This window comes from Stegastes partitus, unplaced genomic scaffold (assembly GCF_000690725.1).
Source record: "Stegastes partitus isolate 25-593 unplaced genomic scaffold, Stegastes_partitus-1.0.2 Scaffold1493, whole genome shotgun sequence".
In the NCBI taxonomy this organism is placed as follows: domain Eukaryota; kingdom Metazoa; phylum Chordata; class Actinopteri; family Pomacentridae; genus Stegastes; species Stegastes partitus.
The window spans coordinates 70,052-88,548 of NW_007579224.1; the positions used below are offsets into that span (position 1 = coordinate 70,052).

General features: G+C 41.5%; 1 protein-coding gene across 1 annotated transcript in view; it reads right to left on the reverse strand.

The window, feature by feature from the left end:
* The window catches only part of LOC103370874 (calcium-dependent secretion activator 2-like), a gene marked incomplete at its 5' end in the record, with an annotated part of 106,571 nt that overhangs the window by 1,722 nt on the left and 86,352 nt on the right, over positions 1-18,497 (reverse strand). The window contains one exon of the mRNA XM_008300046.1: positions 9,544-9,651. Coding sequence (XP_008298268.1) covers positions 9,544-9,651 — 108 coding nt within the window. The remainder of the gene's footprint in view (positions 1-9,543; positions 9,652-18,497) is intronic.

Below are 18,497 nucleotides of genomic sequence, written 5' to 3' on the forward strand. Positions count from 1 at the left end.
TATCCTGGACTGTGATGGATTATTGCCAACATTTCAGGAACTCTTGTCTTAAATTTGACTTTCAGATAAATGGTTCTAATAAACCGGATAAACTGTTTTTTTTCTTTGTATATTGTGTATTTATCCAGTTTATTTTACTATAACTACTTATGTTGCATACAACTGCACCTTGTGTATAATCTTTGCACTACTTTAAGTCATTACATATTTATATATACTCGGCAAAGTGCAATATCAAGAAGTTGACCATCCGATGTGTAGTGTAACTGAAGGATTAGGAGGACCCAGTGTTTGATCAGTGAAGATTGTTAAAATAACATCTAAACATCTTCAGTCCTGACTGTCTGAATGAGGGATCAGTAAGAAATTAATTAATTAATAAATAATTGTCCTGTTTTTTTTTTTTTTTTAAATCAGTGTTTTGTCTTTATTTACGTAGTTTGAGGGGGCCAGGTGTGGCCACCTGATTTATGTACAATGACAAACTGATCTGATGATGGTTCAAGAATTCATGTAAAATGGAAACTGTGTTCAAAGTCAGTTTGTTTCTGTGAGTTCCTGTACAGACTGAGGGCTGCTGGAAACTGCCCGTCTTGACTGTAAAAAAAAAATTGACTGCTTTTAACTCCACCTACTACTGCTGCCGCCTGCTCTGGTTCACTTTCCAGGTGAGACACAATTCACCTCAAACAAGCTTATTAACTTCATTATGTACTACAGAATGGTTTGGCAAAGTGAGACTAACTCCGTGGTGAAAAAGTGTCCATTTTCAACTGAGGGACAATGTTTAATTGTTGTCTATCCTGTGTCTGAATGACATGGAGACTGTGACCACTGCATTCCTCAAGGCTAGATTTCTGTCACTCTCTGTACTTAAATATATATATATGTTTATATATTTTATTGGTCAGTCTTCTCTGTGTTGTCTGCAGATGCTGCAAGACTCAGGCACAAATGAAATGCATGCCTGTTAAAGACAAAATTGAATTTAAGGTTGTTTAATAATGTATTTATAAAACCAGATGTGGTTTGGCTCCTCCTGGGTATGTTTCAGAACACCTCTGTTCTTACTTTTCCTCCAGGCCTCGTCCATCCTCAGAACAGCTGGCTGCTGGATAGAGCAGACCAAACCTCTGCAGTAGCAGATCCACAGTTTTTGAATGGCCTCTCTGAATAAAGTGTTCGTCCTCCACCGACAATTTCACAAAAAATCTTGTAGGCGTTTTACAAAAAAAGACATCGATGTTTTAAATGGCTTTGAGTGCTCTTAATGGTCTTTATATTTTAGTATTTTAGATTTACTTGAAATTGATCTTACAAGCTGCGGCCCTGTTTTGTCTTGTTCTTGAAGTTTATACTATTTCATTGCAGGTAAAATTGATTTTACAAGTTCTCTTCCTGCCTTGCTTTTCACACATTTTTTGTTGCTGCTGCCTGATAACATGTACAGGACTCTGGTCAACTCAGGTTGTTTTAAATGGGTTGTATAAATAAACTTGACTTGATATCCAGCTAAAAATAACTTTGTCATCACTGGAAGAGTGTCACTTACTTCACGTTCGTGTACGTAGCAAGTAGTTAGCTTAGTAACAGCAACACAGTCAGTATTCCTGCCAATATGGCGATGTTTTGATTTGGATTATGTGATATCAACTACCAGATCTCTAGGATGTTTATTCAGTGAACATCTAGGGCTGTTTGGGAATGGTGATGGTTAAATGCTACTAAAAATACAAACACTAACCAAACGACAATATTAGATACTTTGTCAAAAACTATCATTATATGAAGCAAGCCACAAAACATGCTGTGAACAAAGAGGGTTTTTAGTTTCAGGGCAGGTCCAACTGTCAGTAAGATTTTAAATGAAGTTGTTTTACTTGTAGAACTGAATTTGGGAGTTTACACACACTCTTGCTGAAAGCGTCTTTAAGCCTGTTTTTGAAGCCAGATAACCACAACCAAACATCATGAGAAGCATCTATAAACTCGATGAATCACCTTGGCTCCGTCGGCACTACAACACAAGGCCAAAGGATGTGCGGCATCAAAACGGCAAAACTCAAAGAGGGTAAAACATTTACCTATTCAAAGACACCAATTTACTGGCAAACTCCTGAATACTGCACGCAGAGGGAAGAGTTCACGGCTCTGCTTTGAACTTCACAGGAAGAAAAAAAAAAAATCTGGTTCCGTCTTTGTAATTTTCATCAAACGATCTTCCTTCACACCGTCCGCCACCAGGCCACAGCTGCCGGGAAATCAAATACACTTTTTCTCACCTGAGGAGCAATCCTCACTTAGAGCAGCATTCAGAACGCTGCTGGTAAAATGCACACATTGGGTGGCTTTATTCAGTCACCAGTTATACAAGAATGCTCGGGGAAATTGCTCTGACACAGTAATGACCCGTGATATTCAGATGTGCTCTGAGAGAGTCGACAGACTTAATTTCACACAATGACAAGAACTGTAATTACCTTCCAATTTAAGAGTGAAAAACAGTCCAAAGGTTATTTCATGCACTTGACAAAAGCCAAAACAAGTCCATGATCATTCAGGGGTCATGCAAATATTTGATTCGATCTATTGTGAGAGCAACCTTTGACCTCCTTCATACTGGCTCCTAGTTATACCAAAGTAAAGAAGCAGTTCTTCACTTAGTCTAAGTAGTTTAGCCTCAAATTAAATGCTAGAAAATGTATGGTAACTTATGAATAAGGGTTCAAGTTCAATCACACTCCCTGATTTGATTTCTTCTCTGTCCATACTGAATAAATACATTTGCTCTCTTAAAAAGTCTTACCTTATGATCTAAAAAGTCACCAGACTGTCACAAACACCATGTCTTTTCAGAAAACTTCTGTACAACTGAATATAATGTTAAACATTCAAGGAGTGGTACAAAGACACAACCAGAAGCCTCCAAGAAGCTTGTTAAAAAAAAAAAGGCCAAAGGACATTTACCCAAATATTAAAATTACTGTACTTATATTTTTGACCCAGCAGATTTTTTAATATTTCCAGAAGACCTACATGAATCTATGAAACAACCAACATGCATAATTGTCTTCTGTGACAAAGATGGATGTGTTTCAATGATTCCATTTAAGAAAATGAACAGTGGTAGGAGTCACCAGAAACTCAATACTGCTATGATGTACATGGTGTTTACAAATGTATGGAAACTTTTTCTTTTTCTTATGCAACAAACATGACAAACATCCAGATCTTTTCTTTCTTGTTCAACATCTATCCACCGATGAGTTCATTAGTAATTCAACCAAGAGTAATGGGTGTGGAGCTCCGAGAGCAGAGCTGTGTATATACTGTAGCTATGATGTCGTGTGTTGTTGATGATTCGCACAGTAAAGTGTAGACTCTGATTGCACCTCTCCTGTTTTCCTTTGAATACATTAATAAAGTGAAGACAACAAATTTCGAAATAAGCAATTATTTTCCCTTAATTTTGAAACATGTTCAATGTGTGCAGATGCGTCTTCAATCCAGTTTGTGCCACCTACAGTGGATTTGCATCTATTCCTGTTTGGGTCTTGACTCTGACAGTAATTGCGCCTTTTCTAAAATTTACTGCTCTCACAGAATACAACATACAGTGGTAACCTCTTGTTGTCATCTTCTCTAACTCTATTATTTTCTCCTCAATGCACAAAAATTGTTTCTGTAATGATATTCATGCAGGTCAGTTTGCCGCTTGTGCGTTAACGTTAAAATTACTGCATAACATTTTCTGATTTTCTCCTCCTCAGCTCAGCGGAGTCTTTATTTGGGTGTCTGGGAGGCGAGTTTCCTCAGAGCAGCTAATAAGCTGCCTGCTGGTTGCCTCGCAAGCTGCATTAACTGTCGTGGAAATTGAGAACGAATATGCTCCTTAATTGAGCTGATTAGAGAACGAGCGTGAAAACAGATGGAGGGAATATGTGAGGGAGGGAGGGATGGGTCTGCATTAGTCCTGTACAATCTACATGATGACTCAGTCCACAGCATAAAAGATGGCACCATCGTGGTAAAACATCTGTCGGAGGCTGTAGGAAAGAGAGCTGACTCTGGCCTTTGACAGTAGAGTTTCTGGTCAAGTCTACTTTACTGTCCAAATGAGCCCCCAGTTATTTGTACTCCTGGACTATTTCCACCACCTCTCCTTTATTAGAAAGAGGAGCAGTAGAAGTCCTTGATCTCCTGAAGTCCAGCAGCAGCAGCTTTGTTATGGTGATCTTGAGCTACCGATGGTGCCCCACCATTTGGTGGTCTGACACATCCTCCCCCTGATGCATCCAAAAACTGCAGTTATTGGAGTACTTCTGTAGGTGGCAGTGCCTGTGTTAAATTCACAGTGTACAGGTTAAAGCAGGGGTGGGTAATCCTGGTCCTCCAGGGCCACAGTCCTGCATGTTTTAGATGTTTCTCTCTTCCAACACACCTGATTCAAATGATCAGCTCATCATCAAGCTCTGCAGAAGCCCGATAACGATCCTGATCATTTGAATCAGGTGTGTTGGACTGTGGCCCTCGAGGACCAGGATTGGACACCCCTGGGTTAAAGGGAAAGGGGGACAGGGAAGTCCTCTATAGGGCTCAGTACTGCTCATCACTGTGTCTGACACACAGTTAAAGATGAAAATAAACTTTATCGATCCCTTGCCAGGGAAAGTAACAAGGCGTTCATCGTGAGGACAAACTTTAAAGACCATCCAGGACACCAGAGGAGCATCAGCCTTCATGGCAGTCATCTTCCTCCTGAGCAGGGCAGGCTGAGTGGTGTAAAAAGATGCTGGAGAAATCAAAAAAACATGATTCAGACAGAACCTCTTTGCTTGTCAAGGGGGGAGTAAGGTTTGTCAACTCTGAAATCGTTTTGGTAAACGAACTGGAGGGGATCCAATGATCCAGGGGGGCAGAGGGAATCCAGGACCAGTGTTTCAAAAGCTTTAATGATGTGTGAGGTCAGTGCTACGGGCCTGTAGCGCCTGGCCAGACTGGGACAGGTCTTCTTCAATACCGGAACTAGGCGGGATGCCTTCCACAACACTGGGCCATTCTCCAGAACCAAGCTGATGTTAGGTGCTGGAGTATGACACACAGCTGGGTGGGGGGTACAGACCTTGAGCACCCTTGGGCTGATGCTGTCAACAATGTTGGCAGTCTTTGCCAGGCAGAGTTTAGTAATTGCCCTCCTCATCTAGTCGGTAGAGCTGCTCAGCAAACTGGAGGATTGAAGGAATTTAAATAAAATGACTAACTTGTTTTTAACGATGTACTGAAAAAAAGACAGTATTTTAATAACATTTCATTTTCTCAAAAGGAATACCAGGAAAGTGAACTTATTCGCATTTGTTTTCGTCGTGTCACTTTATTCTTCTCGTCTATGATTTATTCTGTCTTGTTTCAAAATGCTGACACTGATAGCTGCAAAAAATCCTGAACGTGAACAAAGCCGCGACTAGAAAAAGTGGCATGATGGCAAACATTTTATCTTGTTTTAAAATTATTTGAATGTTGGATGTTAGATTCATTGACTTCTGTTAGGAGATCCACATTTCTTTCTTCTTTTTTATACAGTGTGCAGGTTTGTCCTTGCTTTGTCAATGTGATTTGACTTTGAATGTCAAGAGCTCAGAGAGAGAGAGAGAGAGTGTGTGTGTGTGTGTGTGTGGGCATGTATTAGACTTCTCCTCCACACAAAGATGCTCCCTGGTGAGCCCTCGTACACAAATAGACGGACCGACACATACAAGCATGCACACACAGGAAAAAAAAAACCATGAGCATGTTTACAGCTGCATGTTGACCCCCCGTGTCTCCATCACTTTTTGTCATTTTAACAACCTCCTTCTTCTTCTTTACATCCATCAATGCTGACAAACTGTGTGTTTAAAGAAAAGGCGCTGTAAATTAATTTGACTTTCACTCACTCAGAGCCACGTAAACAAGACAATTGCATACCCTAATGCTCCTGGCAGGAGGCCTAGTGCCGCTATTGAACACAGGATTTGCTTCCTTTGTTACACACAAAACGCATGTGTGTGTATGTGCGATACATGTTGGAGGGCTGAGCGGAGACACTTGGAGGCCCCGCCACCACCTCCTCCCCGGCGCATGACTGGACGTATCTGAGCTCTATTAGATTCAACCCCTTCAACCCCCATCCTTCAAACACACACACACACACAAATCAGCGCAGCGCAGCTCGAGGCTCAGCCACAACACTCTGAACCCTCAGAGGAGACGGTGGGTGGCAGAAATCCATCGCTTGGCTTCGTATTGCTAATGTGTACGAAGGTCTGAGCCGCCATGTCTGAGCCGCTGCATTGACTCACAACGGTGATCTGAGGCGTGTTTGACAACTCGCTGCTAAAATATTCTTATAAAAATCTGAGAGTGGGGGTGGTCGGTGAAGAAAGCAAACAGCGTGGGATGGAAGGATGGTTAGACGGATGGATAGGTGGATGTGTGGAAGGGTTTTCAGCTCCAGCAGAGTGAGCCAAAAGCTCTCGGTGTTTTCTAAGTGATAAACAGGTCAACAGAAGCAGTGAGTGTTTTCAGCCTCAAAGCGACCTGCTGCTGCTCTGAAAATTGAGAATCAAATAGTATAAACACCTGACTGTGAGCTCTGTTTGTAAAGATTTCACAAGCATCAACTGTATATCTTCTGAAAAGATCACATGCAGTATAACCTTATTGTATGTTTTCACAGCTTTTATGTGCATGCATATTAAGTACTTTATGATTATTCATGCAGACAGAAGACTTGTTTATATTTGGTTTGCCCAGCCTTTGCCTTTAAAATAGCAGCAGTTGTCCCCTGAACACATTCACAATTTTTCAAAGTACTTGGCAGGTAGGTTTGTTCCCAGCATCTTGAAGAACTTGCCACTGTTCTTTAATGGATTTAGTCTGAGTACAGGAAGGTCTGCAATTTCATCATGTCCCCAAGTCTGCAAGAGTCTGAGCTCCAGCATGTGTGGAATATGTAGATACGGCCTACTGGGCATGTTTGGGATGTAGTCCAATAAGCAGACTCCCGTGGACTAGAAAAATAGAAGAACATAATAGTGAAATAGCAACAACTATGTGTTTGTGGATGCCCACGTTAAAATCAGGGCTCTGTGGTCTTGGCTTGTTAAATATTTGTTGGGCTTCTTTTGCCTGTATTGGAGAAGTAGAAGTAGAAATAGTAGCAAGGCTCATTTACCTGATCTGCTCTGATCTTCACTTTGTGAATGACGGGAGATCAGGTTGTCAATCAGATCAATCAGACATCTCAATGATGGTACTTGTGATGCATATGAATCGAAACAACTGCCTAAAACATTTGCACAGAACAATTTGTGGCTAAAGGCCAGCTTTTTTCAACATAATATGAATAATTTGGAGAATATGGCTTGGGAAGCTGCAAGGTGGCGCAGTTGGGTAGCAATGTTGCCTCGCAGCAAGAAGGTCGCCGGTTCGCGTCCCGGTAGGGGCACCGGGATCTTTCTGCGTGGAGTTTGCATGTTCCTTCCTCCCACAAGGTCCAAAAACATGCTGAGGTTAATTGGTGATTCTAAATTGTCCATAGGTGTGAATGTGAGTGTGCTTGGTTGTCTGTCTCTAAGTGTAGCCCTGTGATAGACTGGTGACCTGTCCAGGGTGTCCCCTGCCTTCACCCTAAGTCGGCTGGGATAGACTCCAGTCCCCCACGACCCTAATGAGGATTAAGCGGTGCATAGATAATGGATGGATGGATGGCTTGGGAAAAAAAAAAAGAAACATCTGGGTTATGGGGTTTCAGAAGCTTCTTGACCATCCAAGAAGGACTTATGATCAGGCAGCTGTGACACAGGTGGTGGAGAACGTTGTCCACTAATCACAGGGAGAGTGGCTCTTTCTGTCCACATGCTGAAGTCTCCTTGGTCATCCCACTACTCCTGATGGCAACTCTGCTGCCATTGGTGTGTGTGTGAAGCAAAAATTGTAGAGTGCTTTGTAATAAAAGGTGCGATCTCTGTGGAGTCATATGGATTTTAGAAGACTTGATTTGCCCCTTTGGCACAGCATATTCTCCAACCAGCCATTAGGAACCTGTCATCATCCCCTACTGCCTTTCCAGTCACCAATACTTGTATTAGTGGTAACACCTGATCGAGCTGGAGGTACACATGTTTTTCCTATCCTAATAAAATTCCCAAACCAATCAAATAACAGAATGAGGAGCACAATCTTGACACCTGCCCTGAACAATCATACCCCTATTTTTACTTTCTGCTGATAGTTTTGACAAATAAACAAGCAAGGATAGAAAGCAGATTCATATCAGGGGAATGGTGAGAATCCATCAACGCAGAATGAATGTGTTTCCTGCTGAAAGAGTTTTTAGATAAACTTTATCGCTCTTCACCTTGCGTTTCTTTATAGATCTACAGGGAAGAAAGAGCTTTGATAAACAGAAAATCAAGTGTGAAGAGGGAGGACAAAGAACGCTGGGAGCCAGAGTGAAGAGGCAGAGGAAATGAAAGAGGTAAAGGATGTGACCAAGGAATATGGAAAATGGCATAAACAAAACAGACATACGTGGGGCAAGAGCTGATTAGCATCCTAAAGATCTGAGTGCTGTTTGTAGGAACCATAAACCTCAGAAGAACCTTGAAACAAACAGTTTTTAAACAGACAACAGTATGCGGAGACCTGCATTTGTCTGTTTTAAACAAGTTATTAAGTGTTTAGGTAGGTTAGAGCTGTTCAATTCAATCCAAGTGAGAATGTGTGTGTGTTTGACCGGATTTCAAAGATTTTGTGGCATATAAAAGTGTATCAACAGATTTTTGTTGATTTTTTTAAAGAAGCTAACTCTCTGTGTTCCTACAGTGTTTTCTGGAGTGAAAAGAAATGCTTAGGTTTGGTGTGAAGAGGCTGTTAACACCGATTAACCTACTAGGAGTATTAACTGTTGCTGAGATGTTATAGTAAGGGACACAGTGGAACTAACTGTAAAGTCAGATTTTCAAGTGGAAATGAAGGTGATCTGGAAAATATAGCTGTATACTGTGTGTTTGCAGTGGACAAAAGTGTCCAGTGCTGAGCCTTTGTTCTCCATACAGACTAAAATCAGAATTCTTAAAAAGAAGCAAATGAGTTTAAATAGATTTTCATACATATCTTACATTTGTGTGTGTGTGTGTGTATATATATATAGCGTAACATCTGTTGGTACGCTTTTGCACACACAAACACACATACACACACATATATGCGGTGTGTCAGAAAAGTTCCAGCACTGGTGTCATAAAAGATATATTTCAAACTACGAGTTTTCCCCTTCAAAGTAATCGTCCTGGTGGAAATGAGTTGCTAGGCGGAGGTCTGCGCTCTCCCAGTGCTTTTCTAGTCACAAATGAAGTCCAGTTGTAGAAGTCCAAGAGAAAATGACATTTTTGTAATTATTTCATGGTTCCATCCACTAATTTCAAGACTTTGTAAACACAGTATGGAGGTACTACAGTGAACAGCATACATGATAAAGCAGGGTGTGTTTGTCTCACTTACTTCAAACACCTTCTCGGTGTAAAGCTCGTCGTTAACGCGATCTCGGAGGATGTCCTGGTTCTGACGTACAAAGGTAATGTAGGTGTCAGCCAGGTCCATTCCTGGTTTCTGCAGGGCATAAGACAAAGACAGGTCTGAAGAGAATCCTTTCAGGGTAGAATGGGAATATACAGAACAATGCCAGACATTCACAGACTTTTCACAAGCGCTATGTTGAGTCTTAAAATGGCAGCATGGCCGGTGTTCTTGGTGCACAACTCAATGAAAAGACATCCTGCTGGCGGCGCATGATGATCTCTGCACACATTCTGACCAGTGGGACGGAACAGACTCCTAAATAATAATGTCAAAGTCCTGACATCACAACAACTAGCCTCTTTAACTAAACACATTCCGTCATAGAACGTTTGTTTCGTTTGTCCTTCTGAAGTGGGGAGTTTCAGTCGTGTGGCCTCTAGATCGATGAACTTAAAGGGTCACCTGGTGGCATTCTTTTTCGTGTTAATGACAACCATTTCCTACATTTTAACAATTGTGACAATCCACATCGAATTCAGGACACGTGAGTCAAACTGTAATACAAACTGTATAGATCTCCAGGTGTCTACTGTATCTGTTGTGACTAAAGGAGGCCCCATGTTTTGCAGTGGGCTTTCTGTGAACATGCAGAACTACAACGGATGAGGAGAATAAATCAATAAATCAGTACCACTATGCATTCTTCCTGTCTGCGCATGGCACATAGTGAACAATTAATTTTGTCTAGCAAATGTTTGTTGTATCTGAGGTTCTCAGCATGGTGTGTGGGGCGTCCTGCACAGCGTCTCCTCTGCAGGTGTGTGTGCACTGTTCACCACAAAAATAACGAGTAAATACTTATAGTCACAGCACTTCCATTCAGCTATGAGTTGAAACTGCTGTCCAAATCTGGGAGCTGTGGACGAATCTACAGTAACACACCAGAAGGCCAGTCTAAAATAAAAAAGCGGACAATGTTGTACGCATCATCAAAAAAAAAAAAAAAACAACCCACAAACCCTTACAGTGATTGTCTGCCCCCATCACTCAGCATATGTGTTGTTCTCTGCTTGCTTCCTTGTTTGCCTTGTCTTTATCAGACACACCGACTGAGGGTGTTTCTGAATGTGCTGGAAGGGAAAGTAATTGGGTTTTCCACACACCAACAAGGTCAACATTAGCAATGAACCCTGCACATTTGCATGTGTGTTTGCAGAGTGCATGAACAAACCCTGCACTGACCCTAAGCCCAGGTAAGACTGTTTGACCTGCAGCTGACAGGGCAGCTCACTCTGAGAGCAGATGAGCTGTACCAGAAGTCTAAGTAGCTGCATATCAAAAGTACTGAGAGCAGCAGCAGAGTTTACATGCGACTGACATTTAGATTCATGGTAGTTACCTGTTAAGTCCTTAACACGTGTTCTTTTAGGCAGTGACCAATATGAGCACCAGTGAAGTCTACATTTTGCTCTTATTGGAGACGCAACAAAAAAAAAAATCCATTGAAATGATCAATTTAACATGAATGTTGAATGAAAAGTTTATAATTGTAGAAACAGCTTCAAATGTGTTTGCCTCCTTTCAGCTTTAATGCCCGCAGCAGTTTGTTCAGACCTGATCAGCCATGTTCTCCCAGCATGACCTGACAATGTACCAAAGAGCCTCTTGTTCAAAATGTTTGACTTTCTCAGTTTTCAAGTGCTCCATAAATGTTCAGTAGAGTCAGGTAACTGTGGAGGAAAGTCAGTGATAGTCATCCCTCCTTGGCCTCTGTGATCTTTAGGTCATAGCTTTGAGGTGTGTTCAGGCTCATTATCCTGCTGCAGTTGATTCTTTCTCCACAAAGATGCAAACCAGGAGAACAGAGCTGCTTCTTCTTGTGTGGACAACGGAGTCAATTCACTGCAGGTGTTCAACTCCAAAGTAAAAGAATCCTCCTGGACTTGATATTCCAAGCAGCATGTTCGACTGTTGATTTGAGACACTGTGGTATCATTCTGTCTTCTGTTTGATCTAGTTTCCTTTCTGAGAAGTGGTTTACAGATGTCCTTTGACACACCACTAGACAGTCTCTGTTGAACTCTTGTTTTTTTTTTCTAACAAATTCTGTAATCTGTAAATGACTTTTGTATCACTTAGTAAACAGAGCTTTATGTATTAATCGTCATACGGTGTGCTCGCTTTAGGTTTACCTGATTGTGCTTTGGATTCAACTGATCCATTTTCTACAAAGTGAGAGCTCCAGGCACTGCCTTCTCAGAACCCTTCAGTCTAGTCATGATTTTATACTGAGAAAGCTCCTCTTTGTTCAGAATAACAATCAGACTTCTGACACTTTGTTCTGATGCCATGGATCCGACTATCACAGTGCTGCTTAGTGAGCAATGTTCTGCTGTAAACTTGAGACACAGGAACTATTTTTGTCAGGTGAACAATGACTGCAGGTTGATTTAGCTGAACAAGCCTCTGATGAGTCGATCAAATCCAACTCATCCAGAGGCATCTGAACGCTGATTTACCATGGCCACTCAACTAACCTGCTTCACCTGGAAATATTGCAAGGTCTTAAATATTTCTTCTTCCTTCTACATGCCAGAAAAAAAATCTAAATTCTCAAATTTTCAGTTTATTTCCAGGGTTCCGTACAAAAATTACAAATTTCTGATATGGTATTAAGATTGAAAACGAGTGCAACACGTATCCTAAGAGTACAACCATCCTTACATCAGAGTAAACTTCTAGATTTTATTGCAAAATCTAAAAAAATAAAAATGAAGGTTCTTCACTTTGACTGCACAGTGACGTCTCACTTGACTCTTGTTGCCCATCTGGCAACAAACACAACAAAACCACCACTCTACAGATGGGTTGCAGTTGTTATTGGTGGGAAGCAGTACAGAGGAACACCTTCATTTGCCAACATGAGTTAGCTCACAGTCATGCACAACCCATCACCAATTTTTGTATGAAAAAAAACACTCCAGCCCAACAGTTCATCGGCTTGTGAACCAACCAGAAAACATGTAATAACAGGGCTCCAGTGCATCCCGGAGAATAATGATAGGAATACCATATGAAACATAATGATTACAAATTTCTATCATCTCAGTTTTCTTTTATTGTGAGAAAACTGCTAGAAGCTGAAATTAGGGAATTCTTTTCTGCCTTTTCAAATCAGTTGTGATAGACAGGGAATGTGGGGGAATCATATGTGCTAGGAGTTCAATCAGGCACTGAACTAGGGCCACATATTCTCTGTTCTTGGTAGAGTCTGAAACCACATGCTTCATTTGTTGATCCAGTTTTCATCTTACAATTCCAGATACAGGCTGAATGATGTGATGTGGGACGAAAAGCAAAACTGCAATAGGGAACATGGGGTTTACAGAGTGTTAAAGCCCTAACTAAAGCATAGAAGACAACAAGTAGAACACAGTATTTAAAATCACTCGCTGTTTTATTCTGTGGTTAATAGTTTCACTCTCTCAAGAACTGCACTTCAGCACCATGCTTATCCACACTATTTGCATTTTTCTTTCATTTCAACCTACAATAGTTGTTGCAGTAATAATGGTTCGTATGATTAAAAGCAAAAAGGGGATTACGGTTAAACCTGTCGTCATCCGTTGCTGTTGTCCTCTAATTACAGAGCAAAAGATAAACACAGACAGAAACGTGTCAGCCTGGGGTCTGTTCCCCATCTGACATACAAGCCATAAAACGTCCGAGTAACGTCATGGGAATATATTTGTTTATATTTATTGAAGAGGGGAAACCGTGAAGTAGTTTTCTTTCTGTTAAAGTTTTACTTTTAGCCACAAGTGCTTCAAGGTCAATTAAACAGAGACTCACTGTGTTGTTGTAAAGTCTGTAGTTTTTTGAGTTTTGCACATTTTAGATGAGAACAAAACATGACTTCAGAGTCTTACTGTGGTGTGTCCGACCTGCAATCACAACTACTAAGGCAATCTTATCTCTTATTTACTTCTGTGGTTCATGCTCCAGTTCAAGTTGAGCATTTACTTGAAAACAAGGATCAACATAATAGAATATTTTCCTTTTTATTTGTTTACACAGTTTATGAGCTGTTCACTTCTCCTTCAATTCATAATTCATCCCCTTAAATCACATCATTAACTGCCCTTAAACAAGTAGTGTTACTCTCCTCCACACTGTTTAATATCGTTTGATATTTGGCTTGGTCTGAAACATGCGGATTCAGGTTAGTATTTATGAACGGTATTGACATCTCTTATCTAGCTAGTTAGCATATTTACACGGTTAGTATGCGGCAGGTTCACTACCCTTCTCACATCCACTGCCCCTTTTCCACCTGTGCCCCCTTCCACTCCCTCTCCCCATGTCCTGTGCATGAGCGTGACCACGGGTGAATGTGCACAGGACATACTGGAATAGCGTCATGCAGATCAATTCGTGGCACTTTTCTAGTTTACCATTTACTAAGCTTGGTCTGTGTCTGAACACCAAATTTGTTTCAGTGCACAATGTCTGATGTTTTTTTTTAATAAATGATTTGGAAAGCTGGGCAGACAGTGTGCTTTTATATGAACTGATTTGATAATCGATCAGTTGGTTAGTCTACAAGCCCAAATATTTTTTGAAAGTAGACTTCAACAAAGCCAAATGAAAATGCTATTCACTGACAAGGAATTCAGGACAACCGATTACATGTTTTGAAAGGGGAATGTTTGGCTTTCTTTATGTTGTTTGCAGGACACCCATTTCAAAACACATTGTGCAGAAGTGCAAAAATTAAAAAAAAAAGGAGTTTGAAAATCTTCCTCAAAACCTTGTTCATCCTTCATACAGGTATTTCTGAAAAACCTCCTGAATTAAAGCACTGGTGTCACAATAAAAACCACACGGGAACACATTCTGTCAATTAAAGGGTGCTCATTTTTAAATTGAAAGAGCCGAGTATTTAGTGCAGAATCAACAGTGAGAGGCAATGATTTATTAAAAACTTTTTCTCCACAAATACTGTATATGTTTGAGTAATGGATACAATGGATACTAGCTAACAGTCCAAAAACACAGGAAACGGATGTTCAGCACCACCCGCTGCTTCCTGGGTTCAAAGACGAAAAAAAAAAAAAAGAACCTTCTCCATGTTTGGAGGAGCAAAAAGCTGCTGGAGGAAACATTAACTGCTGGGTAAGCAGTGGTTTGTGTGGCTGGGAGAGGCCAGGGGCAGAAGAAGTGGGTAAAGCCCTGTTCATTCACACTCCCCACTGTCAGGGGAGATTACAACTGTAATGCCTATTGTAATTGCCTTGACATCTTTCACACCCGTTTTCTCTGAGCCAGCATGCGTTGGCCCCGAGGGGGTTGTTGTTCTGCTGCAGCACCACTGAGCATGGCACGCTGATGGAAAAACAAAGAAATGGAACCTTAAGAAACCCAGAAACCTTTTGGCTTCACTTAAAGGCAAAAGGCAGGTTGAAAACTGATGCTGTACTGGGGATTGCAACACTGTGTTTCTGAAAGACAACACAAAAGTCATCAAATCAAATCATGTCACGAAGCACCAGGAGCGTCAAGGGCCTTAATACGGCTCCATGAACGAGGCAAAGAGGCAGCTGTAGGACAGAACACGACTACATTTCTGGTGCCGTTTCATTGCAGCATTGTGATGGAGATGATTGATATGGACACATTAATTTGTTCCCACAGACAAGCAGAATCCGTTCACTATTGTTTTCATGAACACAAAAATGGGGGGTTCTGCAAGGTTATGATTGACATTAATTTTGTAATTTTCTAATGTCTGTGATGGTCTATGCAGTTTAAACGTACGTCCACGCTTGAACACAGCCGCCCACGCAGACACCCTACAAAGTAGAGCTGAAGTAATTCATTCATCAATTAGTTGCCTGACAGAAAAATTAATTGGCAACAATTTTGATGATAAATTAATTGTTCAAGTCATTTTCCAAGGAAAAAAATCCAACAATATTCTATGTGCAGTTTCTCTAATGTGAAGTTTTGCTGCTCAGATTCTCTCAGATCAGTCAAAGATGCTTAGCTGTGATTCAGACAGACCGCTGGACAGGAACACCTGCAGATGCGAGGGGTTAAAGTGGGGTCAGATAGCTGCAGGGTGACTGCTGTGTGTGTGGAAAAAGAGGCGGTGTCAGTGTAAGACTCATCCAGAGGGAGGGGTCAAGCCCAGTGATTGACAGGAATGTCAAAAAGAAGAGGTGAGAGTGTGGCAGACTGAGGGTCGCTGTCGAACGATGATCAGAAATGAATGAATGTGTGACAATACTTGTCACGTTGTCTCTGATGGGTTCCAGCAGACACCTTTAGGTCATGTCCACCTTAATGCAGATATACAGTATTTCAAAACTGTGTTTGCACGTCAAAATATTTCTGTCCACAGATGGTGTCTTTTGATATTCATTCTCAGTTCGCATTAAAAAACAAACTGTAAAGAGGTCTACAGGAGGATCCAGATGCTACATCAACATCATCATTGCCACTAATGGATGAACTGGGATTATCTTGTTGCACATTGAGACTCAGAATTGACCTCTCCATGATGTGTCCAAACTCCTTACAGTTCTTGAGTCAATAGGTTCTGAGCTCTTCCCTCTGAATAATCCTCTGTGGATCAGGTACCCTGGACCAAACATGCCTCGTTACCCTTGTCCTTCACCACTGCTTCACCATTGTCGTCTGGCAATTAATTCTTCTTCCACGCAAACCCATATATAACTGTATGGTACAACCCCAAGCAAGCCTTCACAACAGTGGCCTGATTCTTTTCCTTCTTTCCAGCATTGCCAAAGAATTTCCACGTGCAGTGAAGGTTGAAGACCTTATGGATTATACCCTGGAGATGCTGCATTTGTCCTTGAATCCAAGCGGTGGTTGCTAGACATGCAGTATAGGCACAGGTATGAGAATACAAAGATAGTCATCTCTACAGCCAGGTTCCATAATCTGGTGGAAAGTCTAACACCAGAAGAGAGGAGCTTTAAACAATCACATACACTGATGAGCCACAACTATAAAATCAGTCACTGGTGAATAAAATGGACCATCTCATTACAATGCAATGGTTTGCTAGAAAATCTTGGGTCCTGGCATTCATCCATCCATCCATTATCTATACACCGTTTAATCCTCACTAGGGTCGTGGGGGGGCTGGAGTCTATCCCAGCTGACTTAGGGTGAAGGCAGGGGACACCCTGGACAGGTCACCAGTCTATCACAGGGCTACACTTAGAGACAGACAACCAAGCACACTCACATTCACACCTATGGACAATTTAGAATCACCAATTAACCTCAACATGTTTTTGGACTTGTGGGAGGAAGAACCTGGAGAGAACCCACGCTGCACGGGGAGAACATGCAAACTCCACACAGAAAGATTCCGGTGACCCCACCGGGACGCGAACCGGCGACCTTCTTGCTGCGAGGCAACACTGCTAACTAACTGCGCCACCTTGCAGCCCCCTGGCATTCATGTAGACATTATTTTGCCATGAGCCACCGACTAAAACTTCTTCCAACCAAGCACCCCCAATCATGGCAAGGAAAGTCCAACAGCAGAGCACCCCCCTAACAGGACAAAATGCACAAAACTGCTGAGGATTGGTAGCCTCTAAACTACTCAGATCCCAATCTGATCGAGCATCAGTGGGAGAGGCTCTACGGTGGCTGTTCATACTCTGATGTCTGATATGGAAGAGCACCTTCAGAGGTCCTCCAAAGTCCATTCCTTGAAAAGTTAAAGTCAGTGGCTTACAAAGGACCAAGAGCAGACCAGGCAGAGATGGTCGGCTCACGTCGTAAATGGAGAACCAAAACTGAGAGAATATGCTAAAAAATTTCAAATAATTCTGCATGAATGGAGTCAGGTCAAAGTGAAAGAAAAATCTGTTCCAAAACCTTCAAGAGGGTGTATGTGTGTGTCACTGGCAACATATCACTGCCCTTGTTGTCACTTGAGACTTCAATTTTCCCCCTTCCATCCCCTTAAGGCTTGTTTTAATCATTCACCTCCCCTTTCTCTTGTTCTGACGAGGTGACAAAGCAACTTGACAGATCGGAGACGCCGCACAGTTCCAGCCACCGAGATTAGGACTTTAACGCAAGAGGAAAGAAAGAGACAGAGAAAAAAAACCCCACATACGAGCAGCTCAGTGCTCTTGTCACGCTCGGCCCGCTCAGCCTGTTTTGTCTCCTTCACTGTTTTTTTTCACTGTAGCCAAACACTATTAATCCCCTCCATGCCAGGATAATAGATGTTGGGTTGATGGTCAACATCTGACAACAACAACAAAAAAAAGTGTAAAATTATGCAGCGTTCCTGTATGGCTACAGACAGGAAGAGGTACAGGATTTGAGGTTGGTGAGAGAGGAGAGGCTTATTGATAATGAGTGGTTAGCAGTGGAGGAGGGCAGTGAAATGCCAAGTAATTATACACCACTATGGACCTGTTTTCTGCCCTGGTTTCATGTTATTTCTGCCAGATGTATGTATGGTGTCTGCAAATATGCATGTCTGCACATCACAGCATGAAGTGTCTCTATTGCTTGGACTGTTGGTGATGCTACAAAACAGGGTGGAAAACACTGATTGCTAACAACTGACGCATCATTTAGAACGCGTTCACCTTTTGCTAAAACCAGCCCCCCAATTTTTTTTTTCATGCTTGTTTTAACGGACTTACATTCAGTATAAAAAGCCCAATTTAATTTAAAATCGGGTAAAATTCCTTGTGTTGAAAAGGAGGCAACAGATATGATTTTATTTCACAAATGAATTTGCTGTTTGATTATGTTCAATGTAAACGTGTGTTAATCAGTGAATTTCTTATTTAAATAATCCTTTAACGTCTGTGCAACACATAGACTGTATAAAAGATGGACGTAGCAACCGGCCCTGAAAAATGAAGCCAACC